Here is a 17,540-nt window from a genome sequence, read left to right as displayed (position 1 = left end):
AACTCTTCCCTGGACTCTTCAGAGGAAGCATGTGCCTCGATTCTGGAGCTATGAAAGAATGCTTTCCTCCTCATTTATACCAGTGGGGGATGCTGAGGGTGGCGACTCTGGGAGATCTCTGCAGCTGGTGGTATGTTTGTTAAAATTAATCGACCAGAATTGGTGTGTGCTTCTCACTAAGGTTCATACTCCATCCAGCATTCCCTGGCTTTACAAACCACGCCTGTGTCCCAGGAGTCTGTCTGGACACAACACTTTTAATTGCCCCGTTTCTTTATTTTCTTTTAAACTGTGACACTATCCCAGATTTTCCTCATTTCAGTGAAGATTTTGGGATTTCTCTTCCACCATTCTGTAAACAGCATCTCAGCTGGGAGTGACTGATGTTTTGAGTTGATGGGTTTGTGAGACTCCAGAAGAAAGACTGCTAAGAGACTCTTCTAACCTGCAAGGCATGTGCTGTCAGCATGACTTCTCGGCATGGTGCTGACCTTGGTCACAAATGTCTTCCTTGAAAAGTTTTACCTGCCTGTGCTGTGCTTTTTCTTTTTTTTTTTTTTTTAATTTTTTTTTATTGCGAAAAGAAGAAAAAAAACATAAACAAAAAACAAGTTTCCACCTCCTCCCAGCCTCCCATTTCCCTTCCCCCTCCTCCCACCCTTCTCCCCCTCCTCCCACCCTTCTCCCCCTCCTCCCACCCTTCTCCCCCTCCCCCCACTCCTCTCCCCCCCCCTCCCTCTCCAGTCCACAGAGCAGTCCGGGTTCCCTGCCCTGTGGTAAGTCCTAGGTCCTCCCCCCTCCATCCATATCTAGGAAGGTGAACATCCAAACTGGCTAGGCTCCCACAAAGCCAGCACCTTAAGTAGGATCAAAACCCCCTGCCATTGTCCTTGATGTCTCATCAGCCCTCATTGTTCGCCATGTTCAGAGAGTCCAGTTTTATCCCATGCTTTTTCGGTCATAGTCCAGCTGGCCTTGGTGAGCTCCCCGTAGATCAGCTCCACTGTCTCAGTGGGTGGATGCATGCTTTTTCTTTAAAGGAAATTAAAACGAAAAGAACTTTGCCCTACCTCCTTGAGGTTAGCGTACTTACAAAAATTAGCTAAAATTCTTCTGTGTAGAAAAATGCGTCTATTATTCATTCATTTGCTGAAATCAGCATTACTGATAGATATTTATATTACCCTTTGTGTTATAATCCAGTGCAACTTCATTACTCCTACTCCCACTGCTGAAATGGTTTGAGCCTTGGCTGCTGGCAGCTCCTTTATTTGGCCCCCTGGACCTCTTTCAATGCATCTCACCATTATAAGTTTTAGGGCAGTCCTTTAATTTTTGGAACTCGAAGATGTTCTAGAATTCTATTTTTTTCCCTTTAAAGACAGTTTCCTAATTCCATACAGTACAAAATGTCCCAGACTCATATTTCCTGATTTCTTTGTGTGATGCATCCTGATCCCATTTATGTGATTAAACCAAGGTCTAAATAGGATGTATGCTTGCTACTATTGAGGCATTGTTGCTTCTAAGCCTTGCCAACAGACACAGGAAGAATTTATGTGTCTCCAGCGGAGCAGTAGCACACATGAACTCACAAGTCCTGTACAAGTTTAAGTTAGACAAAATCCCAACTTGGAAGGAGGGAGGAGCAGCCCTAGCTGAGGAGCTCTGAGCCTTTGTTAGCTGGGAGAAGGAAGTCACTTTTCCTTAATGATGAGACCCCTAGTTGGTTGATTATATTCTAGGGTATACCACTCCCAAGAGTGGTAGAGCAATACCAACTGGACTAAGTAAGGACAAAAGGGGAGAAAAGTCAATGTTGGGTAGGTAGTGGAGTAGGGGCAGAAAGGATAGATGGAGGAGGAGCGGGAATGAATATGATCAAAATACATTTATGGAATTCATAAAGATTGATAAAAGTGTTATTTGTAAAAATATGTGTCTGTAAATGTAGCTGTGTGCATGCACCTATATTAAACTAAATGTGAGTTCCTAATCCACTGTGTTATAAAACACATTCTAGTTCCCCCTTGCTTATCTTCAAACTCTCACTCCAGCAGTGGTGAACTGGCTCCCAGCTGCCTCCACGGCTGCATTCAGCATCCATGGAAGTCCAGTATCCACAAAGGGACGTGTCGGAATTGCTAGTCCACATTCCCGTGGGTCTTCAGCAGCTAAAGTACAATGCCGTAGTGACGGTTTCTTCTTTAGTCACTGAGCTCAGTATCCCGCCTGCTTGTGCGAGGTTGCTCCACATGTTGATGAAACAGTGAGAATGTTTGGTTATGTTTCACATTCTATCCTGGATTTCTCTTTACTCCCTTTAAGCTTTTGTTCTTCAAAGCTCAGTAAGTTTTAGCAACTGCATGATGTCATGGAACCACAATTCTGGTAGCATCCGCCATAGTTTTCCCTTCTCTAAAACAAATCCTCTTTTAGTTTATGACTTAATACTTCACTCTATGTCTTTATGATCCTAAGTAATATCTTTGTGTGTTTGTGGTTTCTAGTTTATTTATATAAATAACACTTCTGTGTGAATTTTTCTGAAAGGATTAATTGAAATACAGTGTAAGCCCCATCTACATCTTATGATTGTTGTGTCTAAATGTTATATATAATGTTTATAATGTTATCTGCTTCTCTCCTAAGGTACAATTAAATTGGGCTTTATTTCTCCATTTAATACGCTCTGTGAATGACCTATACATCTCTCCTCATATCCACACATACGTATATGTGTGTGTGTATGTATGGATATATAAGAACTTGTTTAGAACACACAGCAGGAGGCGACTGAAGACGTGGCATGCATATCTTCTGTCCCACTAGGACTGGTCAGCTTGCCTGCAGTGGGGTTCACCTCACATTGCAGCATCTCTTAGCCCTGCTGGCTTTACTTGTCTTCCTTTAAGCTCACAATGAACCACGTCAGATTTCCTTGGTTTTCAGAGTCTGTGATCAATCAAGCCATTTTCTCAACAACTAGAAACAATTTGACAGGAGCTTGGGCTTTTAAATTCAGGGGACATTTAGTACTATTTGTCATAATCTTTTGTAATACTTTTAAAGGTATCTGCATATCCAGGAGCTTCAAAGATGTTTTGGAATCTTACTGCACCCAAATTCGCGGTTCCAGAATCAACCGTGAGGGAAGCATTATATGCGAAATACGAGGTAATGAATGCATTTTCTAGATTGTTATTTTTGCCATTATTTAATAATAAACTTCTATAAATTGCTTCTGACATAAAATTTACTGGACAGTTATTATATAATTTGTCAAGCAATTGTTGTCAAGGTCAGGATTGGTTGGATGACACTTTAGAGATGATTTAAATATATAAATAATGGTCACACTTATCATTACACATGTATAGGAATGCATCCTTTTATTTTATCAAATTTTGGTATACATATCTAAGATTAACTATGATCAATGTCCTTCTTTAAATTAAACACTTACTGCAGCTAGGCAAGAATAATCTATTTTCTTTTTGGAAGAGTATTTTATTTGAGGCTTCCAGTTACAAAGTCATGCAGGTTGTGTAGAGAATCCTCATGGTATTTCCATTTACTTTTTGGCACATGAAGACAATGGACATTTATCATGAAATTTTAGGTAATATTTAAGAATTCCTATTAAATTTGTTGGCCGTGGTAATCTGGTAATCGTATTATTGATATCTGCCTCACAATTAAGACTTTATAGTTCTCCTGGAAAACCAGATGGAACGTCCTTCACACTTTGGTGGAGGAGCAAACTTTATTTCAAACCAAACTATGAGGGTAGCCAGGAAGAGAGTACATGGCCCTATGTCCTGTTGGCACAGGCTCATGTGGGAATCCCCTCGAGGTCTAACTTATCACCAGGCACCTGCTGCATTTTCTCCTCGGACTGAATCTAAGATGCTGTCTGTCAGATGTCCCTGACGTCTCAGGTTTTCAAGCATGTCCTCATTTAATGGAATAAGATAGTTAATTCTTCTTTGAAGCTCTAGTAGAATTCTGAACTAAATCCATCTGTCTGTGAAACTCTGTTAGTTGAGCAATTTTAAGTCACTGCTTTATCTTAAAATAGTATTTATTGGGTGTGCCGGGGCCATTGTATACACGAAGTTATGTGACTACATGCTCGAGACCTAAGCAAGATCAAATAGGTCAAAATACCAGCATGGAAAGAGGGAGGGCTCCTGAAGCCCCGCCCTCCCTGAGGAGTTATAGGTTATAGTTATAGGAGTGAGAGTCAGTTTTCTTTAGGTATGTTTTACCAAAAAGGCTACCTATATATATATGCTCCAGTAGAGGGACCTTCACCTATGTCCAGCACTAAGTGGATTCAGTGGCTTTAAAAAGTGAAACACATCAAATTAGGAGAGGAAGGTGTGCCCTGGGAGTAACGAGTAACGGAGTGAGGGATTGAGAGGTGTATTTGGTTAAAACCCATCTATATGCATGTATGAACTTCTCAAGCAATAAAAGTTTAAAAACATTAAATAACAGAATAAATGAAATAAAAGAGAAGGAAGTCTTGGGCAGCAGTTCTGCGTACCCCCAGGGCAGGAAGAAAGGGGTTAATACACCGAGCCAGTCAAAGGTGGCCTGTTGCCAACCGGAACTTACCTGGGCTTTCTTAAAAACTGTTAGCGTGTTTAAATGTCAGGTAGGAAACAGTGCAGGTGTCAGTGGCCAGCATGACAGGCTCTACTGGCTGCTTTAATAGCTTTGTTTTTCCTATAAGGCTTGGGATGTGTGCCCAGTCACCTGGTGGACAAAATGGCAGTCACAACCAAGATGGCAGTCATCACATTGAGTGGTTGCCTCCATGGGTTATCTCCTTTGTTGATTTTGTTAGCAGTTATTTTTGTTTACTTATTTAAAAAGAAAATGCTAGAGTTGATACAGATAGGAGGAATCTTCTTGAAAGTTTGAAATTTTGACAGAACTGAACCATTCGGGAAAGTTCTAACGATTTAAATGTTTTCTTTACTAATTTTTGAGCTATTTATATATTGTAGTTTTTTAGTCAGCTGTTAACTTATTACAGAAAACCGTGTGTTTTACAAGATACTTGTTACTTTCTGTCAGTTTTAATCTGTTTGTAATGTTGCATAACTTTTCTATTTCTCGCGGTTTTCATATCTATAATGGGATTTTTAGAAAGTAGCTTAATTTTCTTGTTTTTTGCTTTGTTTTCAGTTGTAAAGTTTATCCTTTATCAAACTACTATACACATGCTAGTAAAGAACCATCATTAATACATTTCTGGTGAGATTTACAGTGTCTGATCTCAAGCTGTTAGATATCGTGGCCTGTCAGCAGGAAAAGGAATGAATTCAGCATACCTTCTTTGAGTAGAAATATTTTGGCTTAATATTACATCCCATTTTGCCATTGTAAAAATTAGTTATTTTTCTTTTGAATTCTTTTTGATTATTGACTCCATGGCTTATCATAGAATGTTGATATTCTGTTTAGTCATTTCTTTAATTTCTTTTACTGAATTTTAACTATTTTCTTATTCTTTTAAAGTACTATAAATATAACTTATGACTTTTGTATAAGGATTTGAGTTATTTCACCATTTTTCACTTAGCATCTTCATTTGTTTTTAAAAATAATTTGTTTTGAAGGGAATAGTTATCATTTTCTTTTCGATATTCCACTTAGGTGGGGTGGGGTCTTAAAAGTTTAAAAACTTATGATATTGTTTTCTTTAAAGTGTATTATTAATCCTTAATAACATATAGTATATATTTTTTAAATTTTTAGAAATTATTATTTGTGCTGTGGTTTCATGGTTTATTACCTATCCCAGTATCCATGAACTAAGCCAGGGACATTACACATAGTTACCACTGTTGACACTGAGTTGGACTAAGCAGAGCATAGCTTCTGGGATCAGAGTCTTGGATTTGAATCTTTTTGCTTCCTAGGTAACTCTATCTATGCCCCTAAAACACATTTTTTATATTAAGCAAGTCTTGAAGATTTAATGAGGCATTAAACTGTGTGTACACTGTTAAGAACCTTATTTTGAGAAATATTTTGACAGCTTCTGAGACTTTAGTATATGTGCTATTTTTTTTATAGTAAACAACCATTGATTTTTAATTGGTTCCTCTGTTTTGACATAAAAGATGGTGTGGAAGCTTTTGCCTTTGTTTTGTTAAAAAGTGTCCCTTTAAATACTTGAAATTCCAGTTACTTGAATGTCTTATGTGAGCATAGGACAAATAGTTGCAAAAGTTCTGTTTCATATCAGGTAATCTTTGAAGAATAGCAGTCCTGAGTGTCTTTCTGCTACAGCTAGTAACTTTTTTGCCTTCTATTGTGCTACAGTTTTTGGTTTTTTTTTTTTTTTGTAAAAATATACTGTCCTGGCTAGTTTAATATCAACTTGACACAAGCTAAAGTTATCTGAGAGAAAGGAATTTGAGAAAATGCTTCCATAAGTTCCAGCTAAAGGCAGGCAAGTCTGTAGGGTATTTTCTTAATTAGTGATCCAGTCGGGAGGGCCCAGTCCAGCACATCGTGGTGGTGCCACACCTGGGCTGGTGGTCCTGGGTTCTATAAGAAAGCTGGTTGAGTAAACCATGGGGAGAAAACCAGTAAGCAGCCCCCCTTCAAGGCTCTGAATCAGCGCCTGCCTCCAGGTTCCTGCCCTGCTTGAGTTCCTGCCTTTGATGATGAACAGAGATGTGTAAGTGTAAGTGAAATAAACACTCTCCTCCCTTCATTAATTTTGATTAGGATGTTTCATCATGACAATAGAAACCCAGACACAGTGATTTTTCAACCTTCCCAATGCTGGGACTTTTTAATACAGGTCCTTATGTTGTGTTGACCCCCAGCTATAATGGTATATTATTTGTGTTTTAATAAATAAAGCTTGCTTGGAGATCAGGGGGCAAAGCAGTCACACTAATCAGCCACACAGGCCAGGGAGTTATGTCACACACCTTTAATCCTAGAACTCAGGAAAGAGAGGCAGATAGATCTCTGTGAGTTCAAGGCCATCCTGGGCTATACAAGATTGATCCAGAAAGAGATCCCAGTGGTGATGGTTCTCACCTTTAATCCCATAGTTTGAGAGTTACATACTTTTAATCCCATTACTAGGGAGGTGGAGACAGAAGCGGTATGGCTGAGCAGAGAGAGGAACTCAGTTGGGTGTGGAGCCTGAAGATTTGTGGAGAGAGGGCCTCGTCCTTTCAGTTCGAAATTTTTGGTAGAAGTAAAAGGTCTCTCTAGTGGTTGACTGATGTGGGATTCCCCTCTGTATGCTGTGAATATGTTTTATTGACATTTGTTAATAAGGAAGCTGCTTTCGGCCAATGACTTAATAGAGTAAAACCAGGCAGGAAATCTGAACAGAGATGTAGAGAGAGAGAAAGTTGGTGGAGTCAAAGAGATGCCATGTAGCTGCTGAAGGAGACAAATGCTGATATACTTTACCCAGTACAAGGCATAAGAGAGCTTCAAATTTCCTACTTCATGAAAAAATCTGCCAGATACTATAGGCCTGTAGGCTTAAGATGGATGCTCCAATGTTACAGAAAATCTTGGGGTGACTGCCCAAGCAGCGAGATGTCTCTGTCAATTTTAGAGTTTTGTAAGTTGCTTACAATGCACTCCCTGCTTATCTAGGCAATATTATATCCTTCTGGAGTCTTTTATGGAGTTGACAAAAGATAGTTATAACTATAAAAGATAGATTAGATATAAAATTTTAGACTCACAAGGATAGAATCAATGACAGAGTATTTTTCTTAATTTGCCAAATATAAGTGGACTAAATATTGTAACTATAATTCTTGCTTGATAACTGTTTTGTTATATATAATCTTGCTATGTTAAAACCTTCCTTTTTAATTAGACAAAAAAGGAAGGTGATGTGGGATTCCTTTCTGTATGTTGTGAATATGTTTTATTGGCATTGGTTAATAAAGCAGCTGCTTTCGGCCAATGACTTAACAGACTATAACCAGGTTGGAAAAGATATATAGAGAGAGTAGGCAGAGTCAAGGAAATGTCATGTAGCTGCCAAAGGAGACAGATGCCAAAACTTTACTTGGTAAACCACAGCCTTGTGGCAAAACACAGAATGATAAAAATGGGTTAGTTTAAGATAGAAGAGTAGTGAGCAATATACTTAAGTGACTGGCCAAACAGTGTTGTAATTAATATAGTTTCTGTGTGATTATTTTGGGTCTGGGTGGCTGGAAATGAACGAACAGCCCCTGCCTACAGTTGACTGCTTTGTTTTTCTGATCTTCAGCTTGAAACCCAATATCTGTCTCTGGGTTTTTATTAATCATGCTACATTCAGCCATAAAATTATTTTCTTTGCTATTTATAACTGTCATTTTGCTACTGTTACAAATTGTAATGTAAATAATCTGTGTTTTCTAATGATCTTAGGAGACTTCTCTGAAAAGGTAGCTCAACCCCCAAAGGGATTGTAACCCACAGCTTGAGAACCACTAAAAGGATGAACAAAATTTAACGCTGATTCCTAACTTGCCTTAGCAATGATAATATCATACTACTTTTAAAAACTGATTTTTAAATTTTAGTATTTTTTAACTATAAAGTTAGCACTTCATCATATAAATAAAGAATAGCAAGGTTCAGCTAACCATGAGATTGTCAGCTTGTCAAATTTAGGTCTTCCAGTTGTTTCCGAATACCAAAGTCACTGGCTGTAAGATTCATGAGCATGTTTTGCATGGCTTTTTCCTCTCATAATAACACACAGGTATTGTAACTTACTTGGGTGATAGAATTCAAACTTTAAGTCATTTAAGGAAACTTATAATCTAGTTTACATTTAGAGTACTTACTTGTGCTTGAGAATGAAGTCATTTGTTAATAGTAAGGCCTAATTACACATCCTGTTAATAATTTCGGTGTTGATATGTAAGACATCTAGTGCTACTCTACCAGACTGTAATGTCACCAATATTTCCTAAAAATTAAAATTACAGAAATCAAGTGCACATTCCCATTTGATCCAAGGCTGGAGCCGTACTGTGGATTTTGCATTAATACTACGCCTCTAGTTGGATTTTCATGCATCTCTGGAAGTGATTCTTTTACTACAGGTCTTTTATTTATTTTGCTAACAATGTTGATCAGTGAAATAACAGTGAGTATAAGCATTGAAAATATCCCATGACATTATTTAATACATAATTTAACCTTTTATCACAGAGTGCTCAGACAAGCAGAATTTTAACTGAGAAAATTTCTGAAAGCAAGGAAAGTATGGTTATTTTGGATACATATACCAGAAGTTTTAAGGTATGTATGACTTTGACTCTGAATTTAAATTGATTAGCATATCTTCCTTTAGTTCGGGAATTGTTTCTGGAAACCATTTCTTGGTGTTTTATTACTTTGAGGAATGTTTCAGACCAGCCACCTGTGTCTGTGCAAACACATTGATTCCCATTGTGGTGTTCTTAGAATGTTCAGAAGATAGTATTCATTAATCAATTGCAGGATATTTGTGTGTTTCTTTCCTAAAATTGCAAGCTTCCCAATTATTTTTTTTGCCTAGGACTTAAATGCTAAAGTGTGTGTGTGTGTGTGTGTGTGTGTGTGTGTGCGCGCCTGTATGCCATGGAATGGGAACAGGCTTGCGAGATCCCACCCACAGCTGAGGAGGAATTACCATTTGATGGCTGTTGTGGGAGGAACGTCAGTTTTCTTCATGGATGTGGGATTTCGAGCGCTATCTGTGTTTCAGTGGATGGCCCTAAGCAGACTCAGCGGATTTAAGGACTAGAGCACATGGAGTTGGAAGGAAAAGCGGTAGATGGCACAGGGGAGAATTGTAGGGAAGGGGTGGAGGGTGGATTAGAACAAAACACATTATGTGCATGTATAAAATTCTGAAACATTAGAAAAGCAGGAAAGGGTGACGGTCCAGGGACAAGTACGTGTCTTCTTCAGGTCTGGCTGATGCAGTCTCACGTGTCAGCGCAGCCTCTGAACACTCACCAATCAGTGTCGTTTGTACCAGCGAAGAGGCTCGGCCCCAGAGCGCCTTGTGTGTCACGCGTTCTTGATTTCTGTTATCTCAAGCTTAAATTAAGAATTAGCAATTTTCATTTCTATAAAAATGACTAAATGACGTGACAGGAAACAAACTTAATGAGTAAGAAAGTATATTTTAATTAGAATTTGTACTTTTCATTAATTTATAAGAATTATTATTACTTAACTGTCATATGACACTTTTCATTTGCTGAACAGTGACTATGGTTAATGTGCTTTTACCTGATTATTTTACAGTCTTTAATAATAAAAAAATCTGCATCATATGAGAATATCCAAAAATATTCCAGTGCTCCATACACACAATTAAAGGTATTCTAACTTTTTGACTTTTACATTCTAAAATATGTTTGTATTTCTAGCAGTAAAAATCATGTTATGCTCTTTTCAAAAGTTTGAACGGTTATACTGTTTCTTACTATTATACCTTGAGTGAATTGCAGTTTTGTGAGATAGGGATTATAATAAATAATGCAGGAGAACTATCTCTACAGGTGTGAATGCATTTTAATACACACATAGCTTTTGTGAAATTCCTGTTTGTGGAATTTGGGTGTGCACACATGCACACACACACACACACACACACACACACACCATCTAGTCCAGGTGTCTCATGCTTATGGTCCAGCACGGGGGAGACAGCCAGGAAATAGGTAGAAAATGATACAGTAAAGAGTTCAACATAAAATTTCTTTTATTAGTGATATTATTATAAAGTTATAATGATTAATGTTTAGCCATTGTAAGTCACTTATAAATATTATGTTAATATATTCATGCTAAAATCAGGTTTATTATCAGATAATATAAGAAAATGGATATTGTTATTTAAACTTACAAATATTGAATGGAAAGTTATTGTAGAGTGTAGGTTAATAGTGGTATATGGGAATAAAATGTTGTTAAGGTGTTTTTAAAATAGACTCACAAGTTAATTTTATAAAATAAGGCCTTTTAATAATTTATTATGTTTAATTAATGTAGTATGTTTAATTTACAGTGTTTTTATGAAAACCAACCAAATTATTGTACTTTGCATTAACCCATTGTTAACCTTATAAATTGCCTCTTGAATAAGCTTAAGAACTGTCCCAGACATGTAAAGAACTCAAAATGAAAAGCCTCAAGTTATTGTACAAAATGAAAAGAGAAGGAACTCAACAAAATTTCTTTTGAAAGCCATATTTACTCTGATACCAAATCCCAGAAAATGACCACCAGCACTGCCAAAATTAAGTCATTTTCTTTGGTAAACTTAGACACAAAAACTGTCAACAAAATTTAGCCTGCAAGCTGCATTCATTAGCACATCAAGGAGAGGGCTAGTGAGGTGCCTCAGCAGGTAAGGATTTTTGCCACTAAGCCTGATACCTGGAGTTTGATAGAAAGAAGAAACCAACTCTCACAAATTGTCCTCTGGTCATCACACATGCACAAAGAACATAAATAAATGTGACGAATTAAAAACCCATCCATTATGATCAAGTTGACTCCATTCTAGATGCAAATGTGTGGTTCAGCATGCACATCAATAAATGTAACACAGTACATAAATAGAATAAAATGTAGAAATCACACAATCGTGTCAATAGATAACAGGATAAGCAATCTTGATGCTAAAATCCCCAGAAGAAACTAGAAATAGAAGGAACCACCCTCACTGTGATTATGCTATCTATGAACAAACCTATATCCAACATTACACTAACTAGGGAAAAAAACTGAAAGAATTCTCTCTAAAGTCAAGAATGATACATGTGTGTTCACTGTTTGTACTTTCAATCAATACAATGCTAGAAGTCTTACTTAGCAATAAGAAAAGAGGAAGAAACGAAAGGGTTACAAATGGGGAAAATGACAAATTATCCCCATTCACTGTCTTTCTTTACCTAAAAGACCACAAATGCCCTGTAGACCTGATAAGCACAAAATAGTAGGACACACAGTTAACACATAAAAATCATTGGCTGTTCACACTCACCAATAATTAACATCCTAAGATAGAAACAGGATGGAGACCAATACCATTTGCTATAGCTACAAAGGGAAATAAAAAGGATGCATATGACTAGTGAGAATGTAAATCAGTATAGCTATGGTGGAAAATCAACAGAGTTTGTCTAGGAAACTAAAAATAGAACGATCAATTATCCAGCTTAATTGCTTCCGTGTATATTCCCGAATGAATCAAAATCAGGCTACAATAAGCATATCTGCATACCCAAGTTTATTGGAGCTCTGTTCACAAGAGACAAATTATCATCAGTCTGGATCCCGTCAGTAGATAAGTGAGTGGATACAGAGTATGTGGAATACAAACAATGAAATCGTATTCAGCCATAAGAAGGGTGAAATTGTGTCCCTTGAGCAGAAGCGGGTATAGGCTGGAGATCATCATACGATGTGAAAGAAGTCATCTGAAGAAAGATGAATACTGTATTTTCTCTCATGTGGATATCTAGATTTTTAAAAGACATGGAAGTAGAAGGGAGACTGTTTGGGAAGAGAAAGGCTATCAGGGTGAAGGGATCAGAAAAGAACGGGGATGAACGTGGTCAAAGTACTTTACACGCATGCATGAGAATGCCATGATGAAACCTGTTTGTAGTGATAAGGAGCAGCGGGATGCGTTCCATCAGGATCCCGGCTCCTCAGCTAGTTTACACCTGAAATAATTACACGGAAACTGTATTCTTTTAAACACTGCCTGGCCCATTAGTTTCAGTCTCTCATTGGCTAATTCTCACATCTTGATTAACCCATTTTTAATAATCTGTTTAGCACCATGAGGTGGTGGCTTACCAGGAAAGATTCTAGCCTACGTCCTTCTCTGGTCGGAGAATCATGGCGACTGACTGACTCGGCTTTCTTTCTCCCAGCATTCTGTTCTGTCTGCTCCACCTATCTAAATTCTGCCCTATCAAAAAGCCAAGGCAATTTCTTTATTAACCAATGAAAGTAACAAATAGAAGACCCACCTACATCACCTGTTGCTTTGTACAATTCATAGATACCATTGACAACTGTAAGAGTATATTATTTAATATTTATTCAATAAAGCCAAGCCACATTAATAGCAGTTGTGATTGTATTAACTTTAAGTGTAGAACAACTCAATTGATGATATATATTTCCACCTCTGTTTTCTTATGAAGAGATCAAACTCTACTGTTGAGTTGCAGAAAGAAGGGACCCCATCGCCGTTTATAGTTAAGGATGACATCGATAGCAACCTGAAGCAGCTGCTATTCCAGAAGAGGAAGGAGCTGGAGCGCCAGCTTGCCAAGCAAAGGGGGATATTTGATACCTCCATAAAGGGCAGCCTGGAAACCATGAATGAGTCAGACAGCTTGAAATGCCTGTCATTTTCTCTTGTTGAATTATCAAAAAAAGCTGGCATTACCTACATTGTGTATCCCAGGAAAAAGAAGAAGATATTTAGGAAAGGAATGAAATTCCAGAAGTATGACCTTGTGTATGAGCAGCTCTCCAAGCCTCCAAAGAAATTAGAAAGGTTCTGTTCAATTTTTATGGCTTGTGAAGGATATTATAGTTTGGGGACTATAATTTGTGCTGAATTGTGCAATAAATATAATAAACATTTTGTGTGTTGTGAGCCTTTCTTCAAGGATCGACACACAAATGTAATTATGTTTGATCGTCAATTGGAGGTAATAATAGCTGGCATATTTTCAAAATGTGGAGAACCTGAAGTGGAAGCAACGCCAGCTCCTGGTATGATCATGTTTACTGTGGAAGACACAGATGCTTCTTGTAAGCCATGCATCTGACAGAAGTTTCCAAAAAAGCCCAGGAATGATTTTCTCTTTAGACATTCCTGGGTAATAATCTGTTAAACTCACACCCACTTGGAAAGTAAAAACTTTGGGGCGATAAGGGAGTAGAAATGTTTCGTTTATTTTGTTGTTATTAAGATGCACTGGCTCTTTGGTGTGGTTGGTGACTTATACTGGGACTCTGGAACTTAAATCTTTGTGAGTGACAGCAGGGACAGTAGTGTGGAGGTGCTACTCAGATCTGAGGTCTCCTGTGTGCTGATCTCCACTGCTCCAGTGTCGAAGGAAGATTTTCAGGAGGTTTCATATAGATTTTGTTTTCTGAGCTGAAAAAAATCCCTTAAAGAAGAATCAGACATTTGAAGTGGTTTTTTTTTTTGATACACTTGCTGATTTCATAGTATGAACCTTTGTCATCACACAAAAAGACAGGGCCACATTATTTTGACTGGTCCCAGGTGACTTCTATCTAAAGAAATGGTATAATAGCAGATTAAATACTTTCTGGAATTTTCGCAATGCTTAAAGACACTTTATCATTTCAAATTAAGTTTAATCATTCATCTAAAAATTTATTATAAAAAGGTTGCAAATAAAAAAAAAATCACACACTGAAATTAACCAGGCCTAAAGACTGTACAGTGGTCTTCGATATAGTTAAAGTAGACATTGAGGGACAGAAGCTGTGGGGCTTCACATTGGTGTTTATCTCTTTTCTCCCAAGTGTATTTCTGTGCACTTATCCACTTCCCAAACAAGTAATCCATGGCATACTTAAAACCAGAAAGTCAATTATCTTAATGTCCTTTCTTATAACCGTGTCCATTGCCTGCATCCAGCCTTTTCTCATCCTCTAATATTTAGCCTTTCTTGTTTTTTCTACACGTTGTACTTTTGTATTTGTACATTTTTGTATATATTTGCATATATATATATATATATGAATACTGTTGAGCTTTAAAGAAAAACAAGAATCACAAAATTTGTAGGAAAATGGGTAGATTCAGAATGTATATATAATATTACGTGAGGTCACACAATCTAAGGAAGCAAAAAGCCCATGCATGTTTTCTCTCATATGTGGAATCTAGACAACTTTCACCATTTAGAGGAATGTATTTGTCTCTCTTGATAACCAGGCTTAGAATTTGCGTTTGCTGTGACACTCACAGCAGGGCATACAGGAGAAGCACAGCTCTGTGCACCAGCAGCTAAACAACTGTTTGTATCCTGGTCGGTGCATCAGTACTTTCTATTTCAGTGTAGATAGGAAGTAATGGTTAGCTCAGAGCAAGTTAGGGAGAAATTTCTATAGTTAGGACATCTCCCATTGATTTTGGTGACTAAGAAATGCCATTCTTACCATTTTACATCTAGCTTTGCTCTTGTTGAATGACAGCCATTTTTGGCCAACCCCTTAGAGATTTGAAGTAGGTCACATGTACTTTCCCATGTGAAGTCATGACTTCCATGTCTTGACTCCAGAAAGTTGTTCCTGCAGAAGGTCATTTGGACTAAAGTCCCAGACTCACACGTTACCTTTCAGTCCCCTTGAGATAGGCTGCCCCTGCTACTCTCCTCATTAGCTTGGTTTTGGCAGAAAGCCACATACCTGCAATAACAGCAAGGCTTCACTGTTTCTTTAGATCTTATCTTGGGCTCTGAGCCCTGAGTCATGAGACAGGCCAGTGAGGGACTAGAAGGAAATTATGGTAGATGATGTCTTTGCTCGTCTGGCATGCTTCAGGTTTCCTTGTTCTGTTTCTCTAAGAACTGGAGACAGTTTAGCTCCAGGAACAAGGATGTGTCAGCTGTCTCCGCATCTGAATTGTAGCTGCCCAACATTCGCCCCTTGGTCACCAGGCCATGCCACGTTATTTCTTAGGCCGTTTCCTTGTCTGAAAGATGAGCTTCTCTGCTGAAGTTACTTCCAGCTCAAAAGTCTCACATGTCAGACGGTAAAACCAGCTTTATCCTTATACAAATGGAATACCTTGGGCAACACATTTAAGCTGTTGAAAACTTCCCTGTCTCCTCCAACAGGGTCACATCTCATCTCAAACTGATTATGTGAACACGTATTCTACCTCGAGAGCATGGTCTCTCTATAACGCAGATGACGCAACAGGTCAATTTATTGTGTTGCTCCTTCAAGGAGGAAACTGTGAACCATACCCTTGGCTATGAAAATGTGGATCTAGACTTTATGACCATGCTTTTTCCTTTCTCTTCCCTTTTAATTTGGGCTATTTAATTTCAATGATCCGAGACTATAGCTTTTCCTTGTAAAAGTTTACCCATTATCTGTGTTTGCTTTTTACATTCCTCTGGAACTTGCCTAGCAGGTTCTAGTTGCTTGCTCCCTTTAAGATATTACCATTATTTTATCAGCTCAGAAGATAATGCGTGCTCATTGTAAAAAATTTAGAAAATATTGCAGTTTCCTCATTAAATCACCACTGACACAGTTTTGAATGTGTACATGGAAACACAGTCATACAAACCTGTGGGAAGAGATTAGCCTTTATGCCTATGCACGTATGTTAAGTGTGTGCTTGCATATTGTATAGAGAATATGGATTATATCCACCAGCCTCTGGCATCGATTGCTTCTGTGGTACAGGTAGTTGGTGGGGATGGGTTGAGAAGAGACTTTACTGAGAGTTACTTTATGCTCTCTACATTGTTTGAAATTTTTCTACTGGACATATAGTTACGTTTAAAAGTAACTTTTTGATTTTTGTTTGTAAAAGTTTTTTTTTGGGGGGGGAATCAGTGGAATCTGGGTATTCTCAAAATATATCTGCATCCACCGTGAATATCTGCAGAGCAGATCAATGGACTCTTCAGACTAAAATGTAATCTGTGCTCTTTCCAGATTTACAGAGCTAAATGAAATACACATTCATTTTAGTATTTATTTTGGAATTGGATCTTAGAAGCGATGGTCCCCTGTGCTTTAGAGCTGGAAAGTACTGCCAACGGAGCAAGAAGCAAGGAGATAGTGAAGGAAATTTCTACTTTAGTTCAGCAGACTTCAGAGTAAATTTTTCGAGCACCTTCTGTATACCAGATACTAGTCTAGATAGGAAACTACAGATGAGGACAGTGAAGAGTGCTAGGCAGTCCCCTGTCGTAGCATTTATATCCTAGTGGGAAAGTGACAGCAGAGAGATTGACTCATGATGTTAAGGAAGTGATAACAATTATGGCGAGAATAAGGCAGGGAAGTGGGAGCCGTTGTTTTAGACAGATTGCTAGATGCCTCTATGACTTAGAACTGAACAGTATGGAGGAATGAGGTATTTAGATCTCTGAAGAAAAGGTAAAAACTTGTGTAATAGCCCCAAGTTGCAGGATATGCCTATTGCTTTTGGACAGAACACAAGAGATTGCTAAGAAAGTGAGGTCAATACCAGGTATTGTCCTATTGGCCAGAGGTCGAGGCTCTGGAGATGGCTTAGTGGGTAAGAATTCTTGTACAAGCATAGGAATGTGAGTTCAAATTCCCAGTACCCACATAAAAATGGCATGGGTGCATGTGCCTGTAACCCCATCATTGAGGGTAGGGAAAGGCAGAGACAGTGGGTTCCAGCATCTCACTAGCTAGCTAGCATAGCTGAAATAGAGCTTCAGGTACAGTGGCATACTGTGACTCAAGAAGAAAGTGGAGAG

At 38.1% G+C, this 17,540-nt stretch overlaps 1 protein-coding gene across 1 annotated transcript in view; it reads left to right on the top strand.

Annotated features, from left to right (window-relative positions):
* Positions 1–17,540, top strand: part of Ttc6 (tetratricopeptide repeat domain 6) — a 136,407-nt gene that overhangs the window by 65,636 nt on the left and 53,231 nt on the right. The window contains exons 7-10 of the mRNA XM_041658498.1: positions 3,073–3,177; positions 9,217–9,306; positions 10,303–10,377; positions 13,224–13,582. Of these exons, the coding sequence (XP_041514432.1) occupies positions 3,073–3,177; positions 9,217–9,306; positions 10,303–10,377; positions 13,224–13,582 (629 nt within the window). The remainder of the gene's footprint in view (positions 1–3,072; positions 3,178–9,216; positions 9,307–10,302; positions 10,378–13,223; positions 13,583–17,540) is intronic.

This window comes from Microtus oregoni, unplaced genomic scaffold (assembly GCF_018167655.1).
Source record: "Microtus oregoni isolate MIOR12 unplaced genomic scaffold, Mior012 000009F_ref0000495, whole genome shotgun sequence".
NCBI lineage: Eukaryota > Metazoa > Chordata > Mammalia > Rodentia > Cricetidae > Microtus > Microtus oregoni.
This window is presented reverse-complemented; position numbering and strand designations above follow the sequence as displayed.